Source organism: Parus major, chromosome 1A (genome assembly GCF_001522545.3).
Source record: "Parus major isolate Abel chromosome 1A, Parus_major1.1, whole genome shotgun sequence".
NCBI classification, from domain to species: domain Eukaryota; kingdom Metazoa; phylum Chordata; class Aves; order Passeriformes; family Paridae; genus Parus; species Parus major.
The window spans coordinates 5,044,760-5,069,558 of NC_031773.1; the positions used below are offsets into that span (position 1 = coordinate 5,044,760).

General features: G+C 39.4%; 1 protein-coding gene across 11 annotated transcripts in view; it reads left to right on the forward strand.

Annotated features, from left to right (window-relative positions):
* The window catches only part of CELF2 (CUGBP Elav-like family member 2), a 545,877-nt gene that overhangs the window by 410,913 nt on the left and 110,165 nt on the right, over positions 1-24,799 (forward strand). For 10 of the 11 annotated variants that reach the window (XM_015627339.3, XM_015627335.3, XM_015627333.2 and 7 more), the window contains one exon: positions 2,466-2,662. In XM_015627339.3, the coding sequence (XP_015482825.1) occupies positions 2,485-2,662 (178 nt within the window). In that variant the 5' untranslated portion in view covers positions 2,466-2,484. Of the gene's footprint in view, positions 1-2,153; positions 2,306-2,465; positions 2,663-24,799 lie in introns of those variants that run through there. The other variant, XM_015627341.2, reaches the window with a different exon arrangement.

The window sequence follows — 24,799 nt, forward strand, 5'->3', positions numbered from 1 at the left end:
CTGATTAGCAAGGGAAATTGTGGGGCTCTTGGTGGTATAGGTGGTTTTGGTAAAGGAAAAAGCAAAGAAGTAAACTTGTTATTCTTTATTAAATATGACCCTAGCTGTAATTTTGGGCTGAAGTAGCAATTGTGTATGGATTTCTTAAAGACAGGATCCAACAGAGAGAACAGATGAAGGGCATAATTTAAAACTGAACTCAATACAAACAACATAGAGAATAAATGAAGTGAAAAGTCAAGCCAATTTGTGAAAGAAAATAGTTGACCAAGCCCAGGACAGAGCTGGGAGCTTAACTAAACTTCTACCTTTTCCTTCAAAATAACATGTAAGCATTGTCCCCAGTTATTTTAAGCTATGGGTCAGGAATCCTGCTAGGGAGGTTGTTTGACAGATTGGGTTTTACACAAAGGAATAGGAATTGAAAAGAAATAATGGAGTGATTTTTGAGCGGTTTAAGTGTCATGTAGGTGCCTACTGCTCCATGAAAGTCTTGAAAGTTGCTCCCTTGAAGTATCATTCAAGTGAGTTAGGCATGGTTTTCTGTTTCTTGGCAATTTTAAGGGGGATGGTTGGCATGGTTTGACTTAAGTATTGTCTTTGTATGGAAATGCAGTTTCTAAGGCTTGGAGAAGTCACAATTTCTGCAGGTGAACTTGTGACATGTAGAGCTTACTCAAAATCAACAGCATTTGCAAGACAAGATATTTGTACATGAAATGTAATGAAAAAGTTTGGACCAAATCTTAGAGTCTCTTACTCAGTCAAGATTCCTGCCAGAACAGATAGGAATTTTAGTCATTTATGAGTGTGATAAATGCTGTTGTCTGCTGATCCGTGTTGAAAGCACTTCACAAGGGATGATCAAACTCCTCTGGTGGTGTAAAATGTGCCTTTAATATAACTTTCTCCTTCCTACCTGTAAGCAGGGAAAGTGCTAGAGTCAATACCTGGCATATTAATGTGAATTATGCTTTCAAGGAGATGAAACACATGAAACTAAATAATTTGTCTTCACACAAAGGTTATAGCTATGAGGCAGGGGAATTGCACAGGGTTGTTTTCTTCTTGCCACTCTTAGAATTATTTTTTTTTCCCCTCACATGTAAAATATGATTTTCATCTGGTTGTGCAGATTCTGAGCTCTTCCAAGTCCTCCGGTGGGCATTCACTCCTGAACAATCATCAAACAGAGAAAGTCTAATTAAAGCCAAGTTTTTTGAAAGTGGCAGGTGGCTCTGAAATGCCTGAATTCTGCCATGATCAGCTTCTGACATTGTTGCATACAGACCATTTGCCCCCTCTCCCTGGTGGAAAGATGGGGGGGATTCTTGAAAATTCATGCATCATTAGTGTTCTTTCTTGAAACTGAAACATCCAAAAATCATCAGCACTTTTGGAATTTCTAGCCAAGTAATTAGTTGAAACGACTGTCCTTAATTATCAACAGTGCGAAGAGGGGGGTGGGTGGGGAGGGAGTGATACATTTTTACTTTTGCTCAGTATTTAAAATTATGTATTTTCTGTGTAAGAGTACAAATCCTCCAAAATCGTGATCTATCATTTGTCTTCCAGATCAGATTACTTTTTGTTCCAAAGTTCTTTGTCACTGCAAAAGTGTGGTTGTTTTGAACTTGGAAATAGGATGTACATCTGGAGATCAGACAGGCTAAGAATTTACAGGGGGTGAAAGTGTTCAAATAATTTTATCTCCTTTTGCAGGGGAGGAAAACTTTTTGAAACAGCATTTTAATTTCCAAAACAAAGTAGGCAGTTTTGCCACTGCCGTCTCTTTTTAAATTGTGGGGTTTTTTTGCTCTTTTTTTTTTTTATGGCAGCAATAAACAATGTGCTTTAAACTGGGTCTCTCCAGACTGCTTTTCCTTTTTAAAGAGCATAGGCATGTAATCGGCAGCAACCAGCCACATAGCTGGAGTGTTTTCCATTCTAGGCAATATCATACTAATTTGATGCACACATGGATGCTTCACACAATCTGCAGATTCATCGCTGGCATCTTGCATTAGTCATCTGACAGATTGCCAAGTGTTTCATACTCCTTTCATGTGACTTTATTACAAAACACACACACATAGGCGCACGCACTGCCTTGTTTCTGCCAGTAGCCAGTTTAGTGAGAATTCACTGCAGTTCTGTTTACAAGAGCCATGGAGAGAAATCTGCACTTATTTGCCACTATCCTCTGCTTTAAAATGCAGAAGTCCTGGGTTGTGTTGTGCCGCTCTCATCTTATATAATGACATTAAGCAGCAGCCTGCAGAGAAAACCAGAGTCAATGAAAAATGTAATAGCATTGTTTTTTGTTCATAATACTTATGCTATTAATTAAATACTGATTTTTTTTTTCTGCTGTGTGCCAATTGACATCATCTTCTGCATCTTGTGCACATGAAAACTGCGTAGTCTCCTAACTTGTCCTTTTAATCTCCTTTTCCACTTTCTAGTAACGGCACAGCTAACAAGATGAATGGAGCTTTGGATCATTCAGACCAACCAGACCCAGATGCCATTAAGATGTTTGTTGGACAGATTCCCCGTTCGTGGTCAGAAAAAGAATTAAAAGAACTTTTTGAGCCTTATGGAGCTGTCTACCAGATTAATGTTCTCCGAGACAGAAGTCAGAACCCTCCCCAAAGTAAAGGTACAGTAGTTATGCTCTCTTTGCTTTCAGTTTGCTTGTTTCCCCGATGATCTTGCTCGCTTTCAGCATTTCCAAAGAGGTTTGCATCTGGGCACTGTTTTGTAGTGTGCTGTGTTGAGCTATGCAGCAGCACTAAGAGAGGACCCCTGAATCCTATCGGATACTGCCTTCCTCCTCTTCTTAAACTGAAGTTTAATTGTCTGTTATCTGGAAGCATGCATTCCAACTGTGCAAAAAATAAGAAAATACCACTCTCCTTATTTAAATGATCATTGCCAAAAATGTGGAAACTGAGCGGTTGCTTCCCAGGATTAACTCATGAAAAATATAATTTTCTATTTCCTTTTGTTTTCTCTCTTTGCACCCCAGGTGGGAATTATTTTAAGGATACAGAAGGGAAAAATGATAGTGGTGGGTTCTTGCCACATCGTTGCTCCAGCAGCAATAAAAATTACAAATAGTCACACTGCCCTTTTTCCAAAATCTAATTTTTTTTCTGTAGTCATGTAAAAGGATTGCTTTTGGCACTGATATTGTTCTAAATGAAAGGGTTCGTTTTCCTTCCTGCATTTTTTCTATACACATGTAAAGTCTTTGTCCCTAACTATATTCCTTCCTTTCACTACGTATATCTGTGCTTATTTAGGCATGTGAGAATTTTGTGTATTATTGCTGTTTAAGTGTGACACATGCTTACATGTAAACTGAAAGTGAGTATTCTGTTTGACAGAATGCATTTTCCTCCCTATCTAACTGTATATTTTCATTCAGGTTTGGTACATGAGAGCATTGCTTCCGTTAAAAATAATTAGTGTAGCTCAGAGGCAGAACTGCATGTGCATGTGTGTGCCTGGCTGTAAGGTTACTAGACAGTTATTTCTTCTTACTGCACTCCTGCCACTGACTCTAAAAGCCTTCAGAGCACACATGCTATGGAGACTATCACAGAATGCTTTTGTGGGCTCGCAGCAAAGTTAACCGTGCTGAACAGCCCTCGCTGGAGATGAGCGGTGGCTGCCGTTGTGGGAGGCACACAGCACAGACTCGGGTGCTCCTGTGCTTTTGGGCAAAGCACTGCCAAGGCTCAGCATATCTCCCTTGCCCTGGTACTGGACATAGGATCCTCTCAGTGCCTTCTTTCTGCTGCACAGTGTAAACAGTCAGGTGCCTTGAGTAACTGAGGTTTATTTTGGGTTGCTAGCCTCTCTCACTTCTGGTTAAAAGACTTGGTGCATTGGTCTCACACCAGTGTCAAGGATGGGGTCCAGCTCACTTGATTATCTTCCTGATAATCAAGTCTGTTCTTGATCACTCTTTCCCATTCCCCATCCCTGGAAGTGTTCAAGGCTATGTTGTGTGAACCACCTGCTCCAGTGAAAAGTGTTCCTGTCCATGGCAATAGGACTGGAACTAGGTGCTCTCGTGCTCTTTAAGGTCCATTCCAACCCAAACCGTTCCATGTGTCTGTGATTCAGAACCAGAACGTATTGCTGGTTGAAGTGTTTCAGTGTAATTCTGCTTCCAGCCCCCACCCACCAATTTCCCAGGATTGATGTATTGTGGCATGTACCCCCCTACTGTGTCAGCACAGAGCCCTCACCAAATGTCTTTTTCTTGCAGTGCTGGATAGGAGAGCATTAACAGGTCAAACAGCTGGATTTTCTGCAGTCCAGGCTGCTATGGATGAGCAAACTCCTCCTTAGTTTAAACTACTAAAATGCTGAACTTTGAGACTTGTCCATTTGGAAGGAGCTGATTCCTGGGTCACAGCAATGCCTTCCCACTAAGCAGTAAATGAAGTGAGAATGATTTTGTGGTTAGACAGAAGAAACACATTGATACCCATTTCTGGGAATCACTGTACCTGTCCATCAGGCAGCTGGAAGGCATAAGGATGAAGCATAGATCATGCAGATCATTGTAGGCTAATTGTTAATGTTTGTAGTCCCCACATACAATATTATTTTGAAAGGTAGCTGGATTTTGGGGATGCTTTTTGCTTGGACTCTTTTCAGACATGCAGAGATTATCCTTGTCACTTCAGGCATTATGTGTTAATTAAGGAGTAAATGAAATTAATCCTGAAGACAGGGAGAATAACCTTCAAATTTACTTTTCTCTGGCACCAGCAACAAGCTCCTCTGGTGGTCCACTTTCCCCTCGGAAGCTTTAGAGGACTGTACGTCTGTGCTTCCTCTATCCTTCCTCCTGGTTGAATCTGCCAGCAAGGTTGCTAGAAACTTTTTGTGTTTCTTGTGGGTATCTCTTGACTAAGAATGATCTTTATTTTCTTAATCCAGTTGCACAAAGGATTCTGTGTGAGAGATTGTTAAGAATGCTAGAAACAAACTGAAAAATTGCCCTGAGAAACATCCTACAGTCTTCTTTTCATCACAATGCATGAAAAATACTTCACCTATACTATCTAGTTAGCATTAAAAATAGAAACTGAGTTTTCTTTTTTTGTTTGGAGGCCATAGAATCATAGAATATCCTGAGCTGGAAGGGACCCACAAGGATCACAGAGTCCAACTCCTGGTTCTGTACACCAAACACCAAAAATCACACGTCTGTGGTGGAGTAAAATTCCATGCTCCTCCTCTGTGTAAATAGCCACACAAAACAACCATTTTTATTTCATTTGAGCTGGGTGGATTTGGGTTGTGCCAGGCATTTTTCTTCCTGCTGACCCTTTGTATCACCTCCAGTTTTGTAGAACGGTCCATCAAGGGGACCTCGTGGTTGGGTGAGGTAGAAGAAAGTCCATTTTTCATTTCATTGCATGGTTGGGACTGTGTGTCAGGCAGAACATTCACAGCCTGATGTCACACAAATTTTTTTCTGAATATGCTGCAAGCCATGAGTTGCAATGACAGGAACATGAGTTGGTGTTACTACACCACACGGGGGGGAGCAGCTAGGTTTTGCTCTTTAAAGAAAAGCATTTTGATTTTCAAAAGATTTCTCTCTTCACAGACAATGGTTGTGTATTTCTGTGAGCTTGGCCAAAGGGGCTCCTCTAATTTGGACCGAGTTTTTCTCTGATGAACTGTTTATGAAGCTGCAATCTGAGTCTCTCCCAATTCTGTCAAAAATAACCATAGGCTGCTTCTCTCTCTCCTGCTGTTATTCAGACTGTCTTTCATACCCTCCAACGACAGACGGCCTAGTTCATGTCTTTCCTCCTCTTTTGTATTGCTTGCCAGCTCTGCAAAGCTGAGGCTGGAGGAAGACAGGTAGAAAGCCAAGTTTACCTCACTCTGGAAAACCAGAGGAAAGCCATCTTAATTCCACAGATATATTGATGCTACTGCAAACATTGAAGCTAGGCTTTATTAATTGGGACCTTCAGGAATGGCTGCATTTTAGGAAATTCCTCTTTCTTTCCAGAGCTTGCACGTCCCTGCTTATTTTGCATATGTGAAAGAGCTCAGCAAAGTTCTTTGTTTTTATCTCCTGTCGTTTTGTAAGGTTTTTTCCTCTTTCTGCAGCAAGAGAAATCTAGGGGATTAGGTAACTAAATACAAAAGAAAAAAAAAAAAAAGAAGAAAGTAATAGGGCAGGAAATGGTGTACCACTGAAATAAATTGCACTTTATTTTAAATAAATTTTAAATTTTAAATAATTTTAATAAATTGCAGCTTCTGGGGGCTAAGAGGATTCAAAGTCTGGGCAGATCAGCCCTCTCTATTCTCAATCTAGCTTGCTCCCTTCATATAATTTATTCGGGATGGATAGATGACTTTTTTCCAGGGTAGTTGTTAAAAAGCGCTTCTTTAATACCTCAAATGCAGCAAGCTCTGTGTGAAGGCAGCATACACTGCCACCAAAATCTCTCTTCCTCCCCACTGTGTTCCTAAGCCGGAAAGATTTTCTTGGCTACTTTGGTTTTGAAATCCAAGTGCTGAAGCAAGCAGATGGCACAGGGCTACTTTTGCCTTTTGAAATGCTGCAGAAGAGTCTTGGGCCAGATCCACTATGTCCTTTTGGCACCTTGCCTCTGTTTCATACCTGATAATTCTTGTAGGGATCAAGGTCCCCTAAAGCAGCTTCGTGAGCCTGAATCTCTTTGTGCTGCCATAGGAATCACGCTGCAGAAAGCCGGGAGAGGCACCTGTGTAACAGCTGACCCCGTGTTTGCTTGCAGCCTTTTACACACCCTTTATCAGATTAGAGGGAGGCTGCTGAGTGAACAAGGATGTGCTGTAGTTAAAGGCCAGTGTTTATTATTATCCTATTTAACATGGTAATTTAAGTCTATTGGGAAGCAAGCAGAGGAATCTGATAATGAGGCATTCATCTGCTGCACACAGGAGAGAGCAGGTGGGCAAGGAGGCGTATAGGTATACATAGTGACATATAGAAAGAGAGATGCATATATGAGGCAGAAATTACCTGGCTTGCTTGAGCACCAATTCAGCCTCAGTGTGGCCTCTCCAAAATAGTCTGGTGCAGGCAGGGGGGATGATTCCTCTCCTCCAGCAGGTCCCTGTCACAGTGCCTGGTACAATGGGAGAAAAGGGAACTTGGGCAGTCCTGCACAGCAGCAGAGCTGTGGTGCTCAGTTTGTCACACGTGCCCATCCTGCAGCAAAGATCAGCTGCTCCTTGTTCCTTGACTGTCCCTCTGACACCACACAGCCAATTGCACCCTCTACTCCTTCAGGTAATTTCAATACATTGTGTTTGGCAAAACTGTTTCAGATGCTCTTTAAAAGCTCCCTTCAGCCAGCGTGCCAGGAGCCAGGGTTTCTCTACACTTCGTGTCTTATTCTGTGTTTTGAAATTCTCACAGGCCCACGTGAACACTGTTTAGCTTTTGAGATCAGACGAGTTGCTGACACATTTGTTTGAGTTTGAGCACATTTGGTGTTGAAATGGTAGGACATGTGACCACAGCCATTGTGCATGTATGTGTTAGACTAAATTTTGGTATTTTGTTGCTATACAGACTTGAAATCTTTTCCTGTACTTTAAAAGTGCCTTGCATGTTATTTGTTAGCAGGAACTTTGTACACTATAAGAAGTTTCACACAACAAAGACTGCTAAAAGCCAGATGTCATTAAATACAAGTACAGCGGGGAAGAGGAGTGAATGATAAAGTTGAGTTTTTAACTGGAAGTTTCTGGCTGTACGGCATTTAAATTTAAACCTTAAGGAATATTAAATCTATAATTTTAAATGGATTGTAAATAGCATTATAGAATATATTCCAGATATGAGCTGATTTTTAGAAAAGGCAATTCTTACTCCACAAATCTGATGGATTTTTTCAAGAAGTTTCTGTGAAAGTGGACAGGTGTGAAATCATCTATATAATCATGCTGATTTCCCAGGAGCATTTCACACAGCATGACACAGGAGACTAATCCATGCAGTTTCTGGTGAAGCAGAGAAGGGCCCATTTCCAAATGGGGAAAGGAGCTGGGTGGATGATCGAGGGCAGATTAGAATGGGGAAAGGTTACGGGCCAGGGGAAGAGAGGGGATGATGATTGGAGAGCAACAGGGACTGTTATTGGAGATCAATACTTTTTCACTCTCTATGTAAATGGCTTTGACAGAATGAGCCACCAACTTGTTATCCAACTTTTTGGATCATACAGAAGGGACTAGATGGGGGAAAAGCCACCTGATAACCTGGAGAAAACAATCAAACACAAAGAGATTCTGCTGGGTAAAATGAACCGTGAGCAAGAAGAGTAAATTTTATTTTGAGTGAACACATGTGTTGAATGAGTGTATTTTTCAAAGATTTGAGAGCAGGAGAGGATTCGAAGAGTGCACATATCATAAAAGGACTGAGATGATGTTTTGTATCTGTGTGGTCAAAAAGGCACAGAAAATGTGAAGTTGTATAAATGGAAGCATTGAATAGAGCCTTCAAGGAAATACTGCACCACTTAAAGAAGGATTTTTTTTAATCATGTTTAAACTACAGCTACCAATATTTAGTACCATTCTATAGAAAAGGGCAGAGGTTCAGAGAAGAGCAGCATGATTTTGTATGAAGTCAGGAAGGGTTGAGCCATGGTGAAAGGTCTACGAAGGTTAACTTGTAAAGGGCTTCAAACATTGACTTACAAGAAAGTTAAAAGGGGAAAAGCTGAGGAAGAATACAGGACTGTGCCTTGGTTTGGAAAGAAAAAGTTGTAAAGGGATACAATTGAAGTTTCTGCAGTATGTTGAAGTGCATACCAAAGGCAAGAATAGATAAGCTCTTTCAATTAATATTAAACCCAGGGACTGCACAGCATAGACTTAAGACTGAGGAACAGCAGGGCAACAGAAAAAAAATTTGACTTCTCAAGTCAAACTTTCTTCTTTCACTTGCAGAGCAGAGAATGGCTTCCAGAAGAAGCAATGAGAAGAGATCCAAAAGAAACTTTCCTTTTGCTTGCTTCCATTTAGTGTTTTAAAATAACACATCTGGAGCAGGACATGACACGACTGCTCCCTGTGTCCAAGCACAGTTTCACTCCATAAACAGGACAAGGTGCAAGCTGTCAATGGCTTAGCTATGTCCAGCATGAAGAGAGGCTGAGATTGGTGTCCCCTGATATTTTTGCATTACTTTAAAGAGAGGGAGCAGATCAGTATAACATCCCATTGTGTGCTTGACTGCAGACCTGTTGCTCACAGAAATCAGTCTCACTGTATACTCCCTTCATTGACAATGGCAAGAAAGTCAGCCCCTTTGAAAGCAAAAATTACCAAAGCAAGCCCAACCCAGTCAGACAGAGAAGTTGTGGGAGATACTTATGAAGACCCTGTAACAGGAGCAGAGGGCTGTGGCTGCAGAATGGGAAGACTAGAGGATGGTGGGGGGGAGTTGGTAGAGGATTTTTTAGTTGTGGTATTTAAATATAGAGGCAGCACAGAAACCTTTCTTTAGTCTTGTTTCAAAAGTTCCTGTATACGGTGCAGGAATGACTAGAGCAGAATGAAGCTATTTTTTTTTTTTAAGGCATCTTTTCCCTCACCATTTTTATGGCATTTATCACAGTGGGAGCTTGATCCGGAAATGAGGACTCTAGGTATTCTGTAAGAAGTTAATAAAAATAACATATCTCTAAGGGATTAAAATAGATCACTTTGGGGCTCATTGGCTGCAGTTTCATAGAAGCTTAACTATGATTTACAACTGCATATGAATTTTAAAAATTAATCTATGACTGTATAAGCATATTATTAATTACATCTATGATTAAAAAAAAATACATAAACTTTAACTACATGAGTCTTTTTAGTTAAATTGATAGAAAACCCATGTACAATCCAGCCATGGGAAGAGCAGGAATTCATATTCCAATTGTGTTTTTTCCTAATGTTCATGTCTGATAAACATTTAGGGAAAAGGCAAGTTCAGTAAAGGGGTGTTTGAAAAGGAATTTTTGAACTTTGGTTCAGGAGTGCTATAATGTTGACAACTTCAGCACATCATCCAGCATTTACTTATAAAATATTTTAGAACAACTTTAAAAAAGAGTCCCAAATGTTTGTAAAAATAAATGTGTAATCTGTTGTTTGTAATGACATCACTTCATTGGGAAAAAAACTACGTAGGCAGGCAGTTAAAACAGCCTGAACTTTCAGTAAAATTAATAAAAAAACAGTGAATCAAATTGCTTTGAATGTGAACAGTGTGCTAAACCTCAGTTTCTCAAGTCTATAATCTCAAAGGCAAAAAACTGTGGTGTATGGAAAAAAACCTAAGTCATGCACTTGCATGCAGGAACTAATCAATAGATATAATACTCAGAAATAAAACACAGCCATGTTTTAAGTATTTTCAAGATTGCTGCCTACATTTAAAATATATACATCCATAAAAGTGCCAGATACTGTCAGTTTTATATTTATAGTATCCAGTTTCTTTAGTTGCATATTAAAGCTCACATCGATGAGATTCAACTGTTTTATGACATGGCACTGAAATTCTTTCATCTTCCAATTTTCTATCATGTGAATAAACATACACTATTTATCTGCTCATTACATAAAAAAAATCATGGGAGTTTTTGTTAAAGGACAGTGGCTTCAAAACAAACCACACAACCCCTCTCTTGTTGTTCAGTGTTTCTTATTCTATTCAGTTCTAATGTCTTGATATTAGACATTATTTGCTCCTAACACATGAGATTTTGCAAAGGATGTGGGGACTGGTCTGAAATCTTCACACACTTCGGTATGGAGCTCAAAGGAAGAAAACATGTGACAACTGAGCAGTATCAAAAATGAAGTGTAGTTGGGAAACAGCCTTATGAGCATGGATTTTGGGTGTACTGCAGCTTCCAAATCTCTTATTTCCACTGCAAAAACAGCATTTTATTGCTTTTCTCTTCTGTTGCTTTCACCCCACTAAAATCAGTCACAAGTGCCTGTGCACTTATATGCAAAAATAAATAATAGCCTAAAATTAAAACCCACAATGCAGGAAGATTTCCTCATTAAGAGATAGAAGGAGATATTCCAAGGCAGTAAGAATTTCTCTGTCACTGCTGAGATGATGTGAGAGGCATAAATAATACAATGAAGGGTCACAATAAAAAGCTAAAGACCACATAAAACATTTTAACATAAATATGTCATCAATTTTGCTAGCTCTTAACATGAAATTTAAACCCCAGGAGGGCCTTGAAAGGATTTCTTTGAAATGCATTAAAAGCAGATATGTATAGCATGTATAGCAGTGTAAATTAATTACTATTTCATTACTTCCATCTCCCCTGCACCGGACCTGATCATCCTGTATTTTTTTTGGTGGGAGCAAGGTAGCAAGAGGGGAGATTTGAGCTTGTTTTGGGTCTGGCAGGACCCACAACATCCTCAGTTGTAAGACTTCAGTGATACAGATGCTATAAAAGGATGTGTTGTGCCAGTTTTAGTGTTACTCTTTTTTTAAGACATCGGTTTCATAGTGCACTGTAACCATCAGCATATTTCAAAAGAATAGCAAATAACTCCCCAAGGACAAAGTCTGGTAGTGGCTTCTAAGCCTGATTTGAGCTTAACTCAAGCCAGTGAGCTGTGGGTGGAAGGCTTGTGTATGCCATATAAATCTCCTGGTCCATCTGTCTTGGGAAAGAATGCATTTTCAGGAATCTGTGTCTTTCTAATTGCTTATAAAAACACTCTGAGACAAGCCAGTGAATAAATTAAATTTGAATGTTTCCAGTGGATCTTTTCAGTTTCTCACTGAACCTAATTACTGTCTAATCTATGCCCATGAGTATGCAGTTTTAAGTGGGACGTTAGACTTTCACTCTGCAGATTAAACTCTGTGGTGCATAAATTCATTATTATTTGTGGAAGAGAAAACTTCAGTGTCTTCTACCTTGTGGTTTTAATTTAAAATAACTACTGCATCCAATTCAGGCATTCTTTTAGAGGACTAAGAAGAGCTGTAAAGAGGTGGAAGATATTTTCTAATAAACCATGTCTCTTATTCACCCAACTGAATTGGGAAAATTTATGTTTCAAACCATAATTAAACTCTTCTTGTAGCTCAAGATGTCATGCCTTCAACTGCAATTTTAGGGAGCTGTACCACAATAGGGAGTAGATTAATATAATGTACTGCAGGAAACTTTTTACTGCAAGGATGAGTGTGGCACCGTAAGGAGCAGGGCTGCTGCTTCAGCCAGACATCTCCAAGTGTTTTGCAAAGGGAGACAAATAGCATCACTCTATTTTTAACAGCTGGAAGAATTGAGATACAGAGGCCTGGGGGGACTTTTCCCAAATTTTTTGAGACAGTTTGAGCAGGCAGAGAATAATGTCTTCTCTGTGCACGTGTCGTTTTGCCTAAATTAAATCTGCTCCCTTCATTTTCAGTGAGTGAATCCCTGAGCTGGTTGACACAAAAATTTTGTTATGTTAACACTGCCCAGGTGAGATCTGCATTAGTTTATTCACATATTAATCGGATCTGATGAGAACTGCAGTTAGAAAACAAGTGTGGAGTAGACCCAAAGGCACCAGCTCTCACTCTTCCTATGCTCCCCCTAATTAATACAATGAGTCTTAAACAACAATCTTCCTTTATTGTTTGCAGATCATGGGATATAAAAATCATTGTAGACTTAAAATGGACTATATTAACCCAACTAATTCCACCAGGACTTGAGTTTCTATAGTGAAAAGTGTTGTGTTGTCTCTGGCTCAATTAGATTTTTCTCAGTGTCAATTTTAATTCACTTCACCAGAGCGTGGGGGAACTCTCAGTGGAAGGGAAAATGTTGCTTCTGAATGAGAGCCTCCTGTAGCCCACATTTTATTTAAGAGTTTTAAAATGCTTCACAGTCCCACGTTCTCCCTTGAACGTCTGCTATTGTGTGCCATAAGAGCTGAACAAAATCGCTTGATGTTTCCTAATGTGACAGGCATCTGAGTTTCTGAGCAGGAGGATGCAAATGGGGAAAGCAGGGTCCTTCGTCCCTCTTTTTATTTAATACCAAAAAGAAAAAAGTCTTGATGAGCCTTGGTGGCCAAATAATTTTATGTCAAATCTTTCCCACCCTTCCAAACACCTGCCCATGCATAAAGAGAAGTAAAAACTAGGCAGCAGTGTTTCCTTTTGCAGTGCTGAGCTCAGGACAGAGGTTGTGTGGCCTCAGATGTTGTTTTTTCCCCTTAAGATTTGGTATTTCCCACCTCCCATGGGTGTCAGCACTTCAGTGTGCATTGCCTGGTTATTCTCTGCTTGGTGAAGAGTAACCCAAAATTAATCTCTTCTCTAGTTCAAAGGGTAAAATTGGGCTGATCTTTAATTTGAGGGCACTTCTCATTGTGAGAAAGAGAAGACAAGAAAAAGAGCTTATGATAGAACTGTCAAGGACGATTTACCCCTGACAAGGACCTGAAATTTCCACTGTGGATAGGCAGAGCTTTCCAAAATGCTCTTTTCCATCATGTTTAGCAGTTTTTCTATCTCTACACTTGTCCTTCCCATATTTCATTAAACTCTCAAGACATTCTATTTATGAGTAGTTGTACACACACACTGAAGTTTTACTTTGTGTTTGGGTGGGTTTTGATTTTTTTGCTGCGTTTTTTTGGCTAATACCTACCATTTTCCAGTTTTGCAAGTGATTGAGACAGCTTTCCAGTATATCACTGGGCTACCTATAGGAAAACAGCTGGGACTATCACCAAAACCAGTCTATTGGGTCAATGGATGTGAACCTCTTTTCTGATGCAGACAAAAGATGATGCCAAAGTGTGGTTCTCAGGTGCCTCATAGTTATTATTAATGTCAGCTTGTGTATGAAAGGTAAATATTAAATTGCCTACATGAAGAGCACCTTCATTTTTTTCAGAAGAATTGTGCAAAACACTCCATGAAAATTCAGGTTTCCAAATGTGTCATTTCCCAGCTTTTTCATTTCCAACAGTTTTAGCTTTCCTTCCCAGTTAGCATGCAGTGACTTTCTGGGCTATGTTACTTGCTAGCCCTCACTTGGGTATATATTGAGTTAAAAGGTGCTGTGTGGAAGTAGAGAATTACTATTACTATTATTATTATCATCATCATTTAGATGCTGCAGTTTAAGTAGTTAGAAAAAAAAAATCTCAAAACTAAAGGTCAGTGTAGCTTGTAGGTTTACACATGCACAGTACAAGTAACCTTCAGAAATTTCCTCATGACAAGATAAGTGCAGCAATTATATTTAAATGAGTGCCAGAGAAAATTTCACTGTAAACTGCATTAGCTGGAGAGTGTGTGCTGTAAGAGGATTTAATTGAATTAATGTTACTTACTATCAAAAGCTCCATCTAGTGTATTGCCAGGTCTGCTTATTACTAAGAATAATATTTGGCTCATAAAGACCCCTGCTCAACTAAGCACACAGTCCTGATGACTTCAGCAAGTGATTAAAATTAAAACATTTCCTTCACTGCTTTGCTGAACAGGAACAGGCTGGAAGCTGGGAAGGGGCACTGCTGTGTGTACATAGCATGGAATCACCGAGCCCTTTAAGAAGGCTCCTCATGAAGATTCCTCTTACCAGTGGTTTTCTAAGTGTCTGAGGGAGGTGTGATTTTGGCATGAGTGTACCTGGTTTGGGCATGGCTGCACCAGTGATGGAACTGAGCATTGTCTGGCTGTTCAAGAGGGACTCGAGTTGATCCACACTGGGGTTTGGAAGCCCTCCACAAATAACAGCAGTGGTGGCAGAGGGATTTCACTGAATAATCCTGGTGGCATTTTTAATGCTGTTATTAATGCAGGACTCTCACTCTCGCATTATACGGATGTGCCACAATGAGATCCAGAGAGGTATTTTGTGTGATTTCCTACATAAAAGCAGAAATGCAAATGAGCTGCATTTACATATTCACATGATATAAACAGAAAACTCAGACGAGTGGAAACGCAGGGACATAGCCAGAGACATGCTTCAAACCAGGGATAAAGAAAGCCATAGTTTTCCAGCACTTATGTTTTAACCATTAAGGAGAAAATGTGACATATTGGATGTTTTTGCAGAATATTTTTGAATGTCAAAATTCCCATTGAAGCCTGCGTCTCCTTTATGTTTGATATTATTTTATTTTCCTTTCACATGCATTCTCTAAAAAGCGAATACATGAAATCTAGAAAAAAAACACAACCTTTTATTCTCCATTCATTCAGCAACAAAAGCAACAAAGAAAGAGGGTTTGAACTAATCTTTTATGAAAATTGGGAAACAGTAGAATAGTTTCTATATCAATTTTATTTATTGTTGAATCAAATGGCAAAAGTTTTTATTCGCCTACACATCTTATATTTTAACAAGCCACATGTCACTCCTGAACTTCACCCACCCATATTTCTGCATGCGGGTGGCATTCTGGTACAGTCAGTGAGGCACATGCCATTCAAAGGAGTTACAATCTCCTCTTTGTTTTTGTGGTGGTGTTTTGAGGGAGAAAAAGAAAGAGTAATTGCCCGTGTTAACTGATGTTCATTACACGGAATTGTTTAGCTCTCTTAAAAAATCATTGATCTGCTTTTCCCCCGTGAAAGTATTCAAGGTCTCAGTTCACAAAAGAGAAATCAGCATGTAAAGCAGCAGTGTGGCAATCTGTGCTGCAAGAAGCATACTGCCACGTTCTGTGCAGAAATGTCAGCAGAGTTTGCTGTCTTCAAAAAAAAAAAAAAGACAAATATTTAGTAAGGATGAGAAACATTATTACTGTTGCAGTCAAATGTGATTTTAGGGAACAATCTGCTTAAGAGTAGGCATTTTTTTCTCATACATTTGTATGTAGTATTCATGACTGAACATTCATTAGGTAACATCTGACACAAGCTGTTCCTCTTTCCCCCTAAGTTTCATGGCTTTGTTTTGTATTTGAGAAGGATATTACAAAAGGTAATTTGGTGTCTCATTCCCATTGGTATGGTCATGGTTTTAACTTTTGAATTACTCCCTTGAAATAGGAGGAAGGGGGGAAATACACCATTTGGGTATTTTTAATAGGGAATAGGCAGTATTTAGATTTCATGGCCAGTGCCCATGGTATGCTGTGTGCATGCAGCAAGTCAAAAGTGCAGCTGCAGACCAGGGTCCATGAGCCACAGATAACAAAGGCACCCAAAATCTGGGGCTCCAGCCTTGTCCACATGCTCTTATTATCATTTACTCTTTGTATTGCAGATGCACGTAACAGACTGTACAATATGCTGTACAAACAGATTGGTAGAATTATCTTTGTCCTGGAACACTGACTGCAGAGCTGGACAAGAGGGATTGACAGTGTGCCTGCACTGAGAGCTGCACAGCCCAGATGCCACAGTTTTGGACCCATGTCCTCAACAAAAGGGCTTTGTGCGTCTTTGGTGAAAGGTCTGTTCTTGCTGATCTTACTGTAAAGGGCTGAAATTTTAAATAAGTATTAAAAGAAAATAGCACAAAGATCATTAGAGAGAGAGTAGGAGAAGGGAATGTGCCTACTTCTCGCTTTTTTTCCCCTTCTCCTTATCTAACAACATTTCTTCTACACTTGCCAGATCAAGTGTGTCAAAGGAGCAGACTTTCAAACTTTGGGTAGTTGCTCCCAGTATTGGAACAAAGCCCTGCAAAAAAAAGGCTGGGCATGCAGGGCTGAGGCTTTGGTGACCTGACTGGGAGGGACACTGCTCATGGAAACTCTGACACTTCGGAAATGATAGGGAGAGCGAGCCTGCAAACTTGGCTTGCTCTCACAGGGTTACCCAAACAGGAAAAATCCTGATACTTAATGTCTTTTTCATCATCCAGGGCATGCAAAGAGATCATCCACTTATGCCCTGTGTGGTTTAGAAATCCAAGAATTGCTCTCTTATTTTTTGAAGTATCTAATGTGCATTTCAAAGTGCCTCAGTGTTGGCTTGTGGGGGAAGGAGGAGTGAACATTAAGATTAATTTCAATGAAAATATTATGTGGGAATAGTTTGTTCAGTGAATCTAGATCATCTGCAGCTGGTAAAATAATGATATAAACCCATTTATATGCTTTATTAAATCAATAAACCACATGAAAATGGAGGTGGTTTGGGTTGTGCATACAGCTTTCAGAGGATCTTTTCTTAGGGATGAGAAATGATTTTGCCATTTAGAAACACTTTTGTTTCTCTTTTATGTGAAAGTGTTCTCTCACTAAAATTATTAAAGAAAACATTTTTCACCTCTGAAGTATTGCTGATATTTTGGCAGTGGCTGTGGCCAGTAGTCCAAGGGATGGGAACTGCTGAGCAGTCGCTATTTAAACAACTGGTGTTGACTTTGTGGTTAAAGAAGTTTTATGACTGGATCAGACATAACACTTGACCCACGTGGTTTCTAGTTTGAGGTAAGACTGTACAGGAACGTGTCAGGATCCAGGGCTCAGCATCCCTGGCTGCTCATGTTTGAGCCACTGTGGCTTTGTCAGAAGGGGTTGGTCTCTAGATCAGGCAAGAGATTTTGAGTTCTAGGATGCAAAGGTCTCAGGTTTGGAAACCTAACTTGAATGAAAAAAACTCTGCTGGTTTGTCCAGCCTGTTGTCTGCCAAGTCTATGCTTGTTCTGTTTAGTTCACTCCTAAATGTTTTGTCCAATTTTATTTGGAAGTGGACCATGGGACACTCTTTCCAACTCCCCACCACAACCCAGAGATTAACTATTTTATTATTGTAAACACACACAGTCCTAACATTTTTTTTTATGTTTCTGTACCCCCATTTTATTTATTTTCTGTTGTATAATCTCTCTTCTGTGCTAATATTGATGAATTGGAGGGATGCATTTTCTGTCATGTAAAATAGTACTGGGGATAAACTCTGCCTAGGATTTTGGCTGACCCCTTCATCAGGCTTAGCTCAAAAATTAATTTGTCATTACCCAGGTGCTATGCACTAAGCTTTATTGGCATAGAGGAGCGCCACATCCTGTATGTTCTTTGGAAGGAAAAAAAGTGATCATATAATCACTGAGACAGTAAACAGTCATTTCCAATCTAGTCATATTTTATATGAACTGGCACTGTATGTTGTATATCATCCATCTTGCTAATCCTTGTTCCACATTGCCTCCCACTTGAGGCCAAGAACATTACAGCTATGCCAGAGAGTGGGTGGAAAAATAGCCTTATTATTAACCTAAGTTGAAAACATAATGGCTTTTTGAATGTCTTCATTCACAGATGCAGTCATACTAAAATATTAATACCCTTAAGTGTAGAGAAACAGAACTTTCATTTAAAATCCATTGTCCATGTGTATTGCAAAAGGGAAAGCCTTGAAAGTGTTGTGAATTCCCTGTATCTTTTGTTTTATGTTTTATCCTTTAAATGTCAGTATTCTGTAAGAAAGGAGCCAAAGTATTCTTCAGAGTAGGTTTTGAGCAATGTTGCTGCCATCACTAGCATTGCCTTGTGGTAAAGGAAAAACAGTTTCTCCAGTTTTCTCTTTGTTTTAAAAGACTGGTAATAACTGAGTGGATATTGAAACACACATAATGACTTTTTAGTGCCATGATCAAGCAGGGCTGCATTGCCAATGTCAGTGTTTGTTTAAATCTCATCCCCAGAGGGATCAGAAATATTCAAGATGCATGTGTTTTCTGTGAGGAACCATCACAAAGAGTAGAGGAGAAAACTGCAACCCTCATCTGATAAATCTTCAGAGCACCCCAGGATCCCTGATTTACAAGCAGAAATGAGGGACCTAGCAGTGAAAGCTGAGTAAATTTGCAGCACGGCATCACTGAACAAGCACAGAAAAAGGAGATGATGCTCTTCTTTAGTTATAGTAGTGATTTGCCTTTCCTAACTCAGTAATTTACTTCTGTGTATCTCTTCCCAGGTAAAATATGAATCTTCCACGAACCTCTTTAGGAGGTGTAAGAAATGCTCTTGAGTATTCAGAGAAAAAAAAAGAAATAAGTCTTGATTGTACTAATTTATGACTAGCATGAAAAAGTGTCCCCTCTTTTAAAAAGGAAAATAAAAGGATTAAAACTTCCAGTGTATCAGGCCATGTGTTGTAAATTAGCCTAATTGTTTTAGAATTCAGAAGTGTTTCATCATTTTAAATTGGGCTTGTCTGATATTTAGTTCCACATTTTTTATAACTCTGCAGGACTAATATGTAGCCTGTTGTTGCACATGAAAAGCCTTTTTTATCCTAATTTTTAAGACTGATGGAATGAGAGGAGGTTGACAAGTAATCGCTTAGTTATCTCTGTGTCAAAGCTTGTGATATGCTTTATAGTGAAAATGTGCAATATGCAGTTCCAGAAATAATTTTGCTCTACATTATGGTTTATCTTTCTGGCATACAAAATGCAAGACTGAGTAACGCTGAAGTCTGATAGATGATTTCAAATTGCTTGGAATTATCTTTAAGTTTTGCCTAGTAAGTCTTAGCAGGAGAAAAAATATTGTACAAGATAGGGGCCCCAATATTAACAAGACTGCCCTCAAAGTACATCCTTATTTCCCCATATCCCATTTCATGTGGGAAAAGAAACTTCACATTTTTAGGGCATTATTTTGCAGTTTCTCTGTTGATCCACTGTACTCCATGAATAAATACAAGTCATCTATGAGAAGGGCTTTTTGTGACAGACCAAGCAATGCTTATTCCCAGTAAGAACTGGTGGTTGCAAGGCTCGTTTGACAGCCTGACATGGAACCCACCATTTCTCAGCTCCCATCCAGGAAAACTCAGCATTGTTTGTGCTCAGCAGAGATATTTTACACAACATGTTGAGTAAACAATGAGGTCCCATTGTAAAGTTAACTAAAGGACCTCTGGTATCAAAATATGATTGCTCAGACATTTCATTTTGTATTTTTTTCAGCTTGCAGTTAAGACTGGGGACTTTGTTCTAAAGCTCTCTGAGTTTTTTCGTAGCGAAGCTGCGCATCCGTAATATTTTGTTGGATGTGTTCCTGTGGCTGCCAGGGTGACCTGCGGAGAGCAGGATCCTGCTTCTCCAAATGTGATTAGATACATTCAGGAGCCACATGCATCGATGCCAAGGAACGCTGAATAGTTTCATCCACTTTGCAGACAAGCTTCAGTGTAAGCCCTCCTGCCACTGCCTGCTCAAGGCCACCTTTGACAGCCACAGGAGCCAACACATCACTGTTTAGGCATTCCTTTTGTTCCTTTTCTCTATTTTCTCTTCTCCCTCTGATTAAGTTGCCAATCATCCAGCTTTTTTCTCTTCTTGTCCTGATAAGTTGCCAATCATGTCATACAGCCTGTACCTCTAGAGCCAAGTATTTCTCTTGTCATAACTTGAAAACAGGCTGGTGGAGATTTATTTTAAATCTTGGTCTGATTAAATGCCACCTCTTGATCTTTGGAGAGCCATAGGACCTACAGATCATGGTACTCTTGTTTGAACCTCTCTGAACTGGTATTAACTAACAGACTTAAAGCATGTCCTATGGGTCATCCAACACAATCTCAATATTCCCTTCCCTTAACAGATATTAAATATTTGTGAATAGATTTTTTACAAGAGTTTTCCGGAGCATACATGCTGATAGTTGCAAGAAATAAACAGTCAGTTGTATGAAGGCTTCAGGGGCGAATAACATATTTATTTTTATGGCATGTGGGGTTTTATGTTTTGGCCTGCTTGTCAAATCACTTATACAAAGATAAATAGTAGCACTATTTCATAAGGTCTTCAAGACATAAATAGCAATGGGAAATTATGCAAAACTGAAAGTATTTACTGTGAAAAGTGCATTTAAAATATTTCTTGTGAGATTTTGAAATAGTTTTTTGGGGAAATTATAGGAAGTCTGATTCTAAGAAATCTACAGATAGAACAAGATAAAACTTTAGAAGAATTACATGTGGAAGCATAATGCTGTCCTCTCTGGGAGTGGAGCTTAGCTGAATTTTCCTGCCTCTAACAGTTGTTTAATTCTATTAAAACTGCTTTCCTAGATATACAAGATAATTATTTCCCCCAGTATTAATACTTTTATAGCTTGTTTTCCAGTTAGAAGGAAAAGACTGTATGGATCATCTTAGCTTTTCTTTCTCATTTTGGAAGTACATGTGTTACACTTCTATTCCATATCTCCCTTCATTGATTTTACATTAGTTAATCATCAGACAAAAGCAAATAGGAATAATAATTAACTAAGATAGCAATCTCTCCCCAGAAGTGTTCTCCTCTCTCTGGTGAGGCTGCCCAGGTAAGGTGAGACATGAGCTATAATTCTTTGTCAGGACACTTTGCATTTTTACGAAGTTAGCCTGTGCAAAATGAGATCCTGTGCAAGAGGCAAATGAAAGGCAGGCTGGGAAGTGGTTGTGAGATACCTCTCAAATACCTTTGAGCTTGAGCTTTCTGAGCATAGATCCCCCACATGAAGTGTGTTCTTCGTTCTCATTGCTTGTGCTCATTAAGTGCTGCCATTTATTTTTGTGTGCCTGCACAAATATATGGCTTTATTACTAAAGTGGTTTGTTTATCTTTGCTGCTGCTGCATTTATTTTAGCACTCATCTAAACAATTAATTAGGGAAACACTTGAGTGCCGAATACACTTCTTCAGATACCACTCAGTTGGGTTTTTTATTTATTTCCAGGAGCATCAAGCATTAAAAAAAACCCATCTTTTGCATTTTTTTTCTAACCATGCCTTTTTCCCTCTTTTTTGAAGTTTCCACAGCAGAGTACATTGCTTTGAAAGATCATGGGCCCTGTTGAGAGTTCAAAGCCAAGTAAAGATGATGCTTAAAGTTCAAAGGCTCTGTGGAGCTGCATCTTCATCTGCATAAAATTGTTTCAACTGACTAGAAAGATAGAAAAGTTGCCAGGAATTGCTTCTATTTCATTTTTATTATTATTATAAAGAAAGCCTAATTGGGGAACAAATGTGTCACTGCTAACAAGTTCAGGCAAAGCGAAGCTCCTTAGATGAAACACTGCTTGAAGGTGCAATGCAGGAAAGATTTGACATGTGCTGTGACCCTGTGAGAATGAAGCTGTGAATGCCTAGAAATCAATACGAGATGTGCAAGGGTTCATGATGTTGAAGTCAGGAAAGAGTTGAAAGTGTTTGACTGCGTCTTGGGCAAAGGGAGCAGGGAGTGTGACGGATTCAGAGAATGGATTTAGACCCAAGTTTTAAAGATGGGGAAATGTATTTATCAGGTAAAAAGAAAATTCAAATAGTTGAAAATTATCTCCATTAAAATAGTATGTTGTAGCAAATCATGACAGAGAGTGGAGGTGTTGCCAGCTCTTCCACCAGCAGAGAATGGAGCCTGCAATTTGGTGACTTGGCCAAAATCAGCAAAATATGGGGCAGGGGAGGTATTGGAGGAAACGATTATTTGTTGATTCAAGTTCAGGGCACTTAGAGGCAATATTTATCCTAGAATTTCTTCCCATGCTACTCAAGCATTCCTTAAGCTGTCTCAAATGTCTTGTATTGATTTCTTCCATTTCCTATAAGGTGTCTTTCAGAGGAAGTGTGACAGACTGCAGTGAGTCAGATGGACACAGCACTGGCACGTTGTGCTCTGCTGTTACTCATTGTCACTACAATGGCTGTGTCTTTTTACCTCAATTTTTATTTTTTCATGGTTTCTTCAGAGTACTCCTTTGAGCTCAGAACATTTTATTCTTTCTCTTTAACAAGGAAAAGCTAGAGCAAGGGAGATGAAAGGCCAGATTGTTCAAAAGCATTTAGGCATCGAAAGATTCAGATGGGCATTGAGTGTTATTTTCAGAAGAACTTCAACACCCTATTCCTAGAAATGAGTTATCCAAGGTCAGATTTTAGATTCTCTTGCAAAAATGGTATCCAACTCTTCCAAATCCAGCTAAATGCTAAAAACACCCCATGCACGATGTTCTTGCCAAGTTTTTGGGTAGGGTTGAGGTTTTGTTGTTGTTTTGTAAATGAGTGAAGTGTCAGCAATAGCAATCTTTCCGGTGGGTACCTTCTTTTGTAACTTCTTTTCCCTAAGCCTTTTCCCTTTTTTTTCCATTTTGTAGTTCTAGTTCTGGCTTTTCCTATGCTGTCCTTAGAAGGCACAAGCTGAGAGGTTTAAAGCTGTCAATGGGGTTTTAAAAAAACTTCATGTCACCTACAACAGGATCAGATAAACTTCAACTTAAAAAAAAATGCATTGTGTTATCATGAATTCATAGATGTGTTGATATCTTTCTAAAAACAAGGTATGACACAAGACATTTGTTACTGGCAATATCTGCCATGCTGGGATGTTCACCATACAGAATCATCATAGAAACATAAAATGGCATGGGTTGGAAGGGGCCTTTAAAGATCATCTTGCTCCAACCCCCCTGTTGTGGGCAGTATCACCTTGCACTAGACCAAGTTGCTCAAAACTCCATCCACCCTGCCCTTGAACACTTTTAGGGATCCACAGCTTCTCTGAACAACCTGTTCCTCTATCTCAGTGCCCACACAGTAATGAATTTCTTCTTATGCCCTACTGAAACCTGCCCTCTTTCGGTTTGAAGCCATTTTCCCTTGTCCTGTCACTACAGGCCCTCATCAAAGTACCTCCCCAGCCATATACTGGTCCTCTTTAGGTACTAGAAGGTGTTATAAAGTCTCTGATTCTGTTTCTTTAAAAAAAAAATAAATATTTATTCCTGTGTTCTTGCTATGAAAAAACTCATCTACTGTGTGAAATTTGCTAGTGAATGAAAGCTGGTTCCCAACTGATGGGTACAACAATAAAACAGTAATTTAACTGATGTTGTCTGCTAGAGTTAAATAAGCTTGCAATATATTCCTGGGGAAGTTAAGCTCTGTTAGAAGGGACGTTGTCAGATGCCAGTTAAATTTGTTCATTGCCATTTCACAGAATCACAAGCTGACTGAGGTCAGAAAGAACCTCTGGGATTCATCTTATCCAACCCCTTCTCACAATAGTCATCTACTTCAGGTTTCTCAGAGCTGTTTCCAGGCAGGACTTTAGTATCTTCAGGGCTGGAGAGAGTCCACAGCCTGTTTGGGCAAACCATGCCAGTGTTTGATCACCCTTAGAATAAAAATGTCATTCCTTATTTTTAAGTAAAAATTCTTGTATTTTAATTTGTGGTCATGGCCTCTTGTCCTGTCATTGGACCACTTAGAAAGCTCAATCTTCTTTACTTCCTCCAATGTTTTTTTCTCCAGGCTGAACAGTCCCAGCTCTCTCAGCTGCTTTTCATATGAGAGATGCTCCAGACCCTTCCTCACCTTCATGATCCTTCACTGGACAGCCTCTAGTATGTCCACATCTCTTCAAACAGGAAAAAGATCCAGAACTCCATATATGTCTCAGCAGGACTGAGCAGAGGGCAAGCATCACCTCCACTGGCCTGCTCTGCCTGATGTAGGCCAGGATACCTTTAGCATTTAACCAGTGAAGGTAATTTCCAGTCCAGAACATATGTTTTTCATAGGGAAAGTTTATAAATTGCAAATAACTCTCAAATATTTGTTTCTTTTGAAGGGATCATTTTATGGTAAAGCTCTTCTATTCTGAGTATTTTTCCCTACAGAGTTGGCTCCTAGTTGAACTAGGACTCGAATGGCTTCTCAGGAGTCACAGTGCAATTAGAGGTTTCATCAGAGCAGTGATCTGGAAGTCTTATCAGGAAAAGTCAGTTTTCAGTGATCTTTCTCAA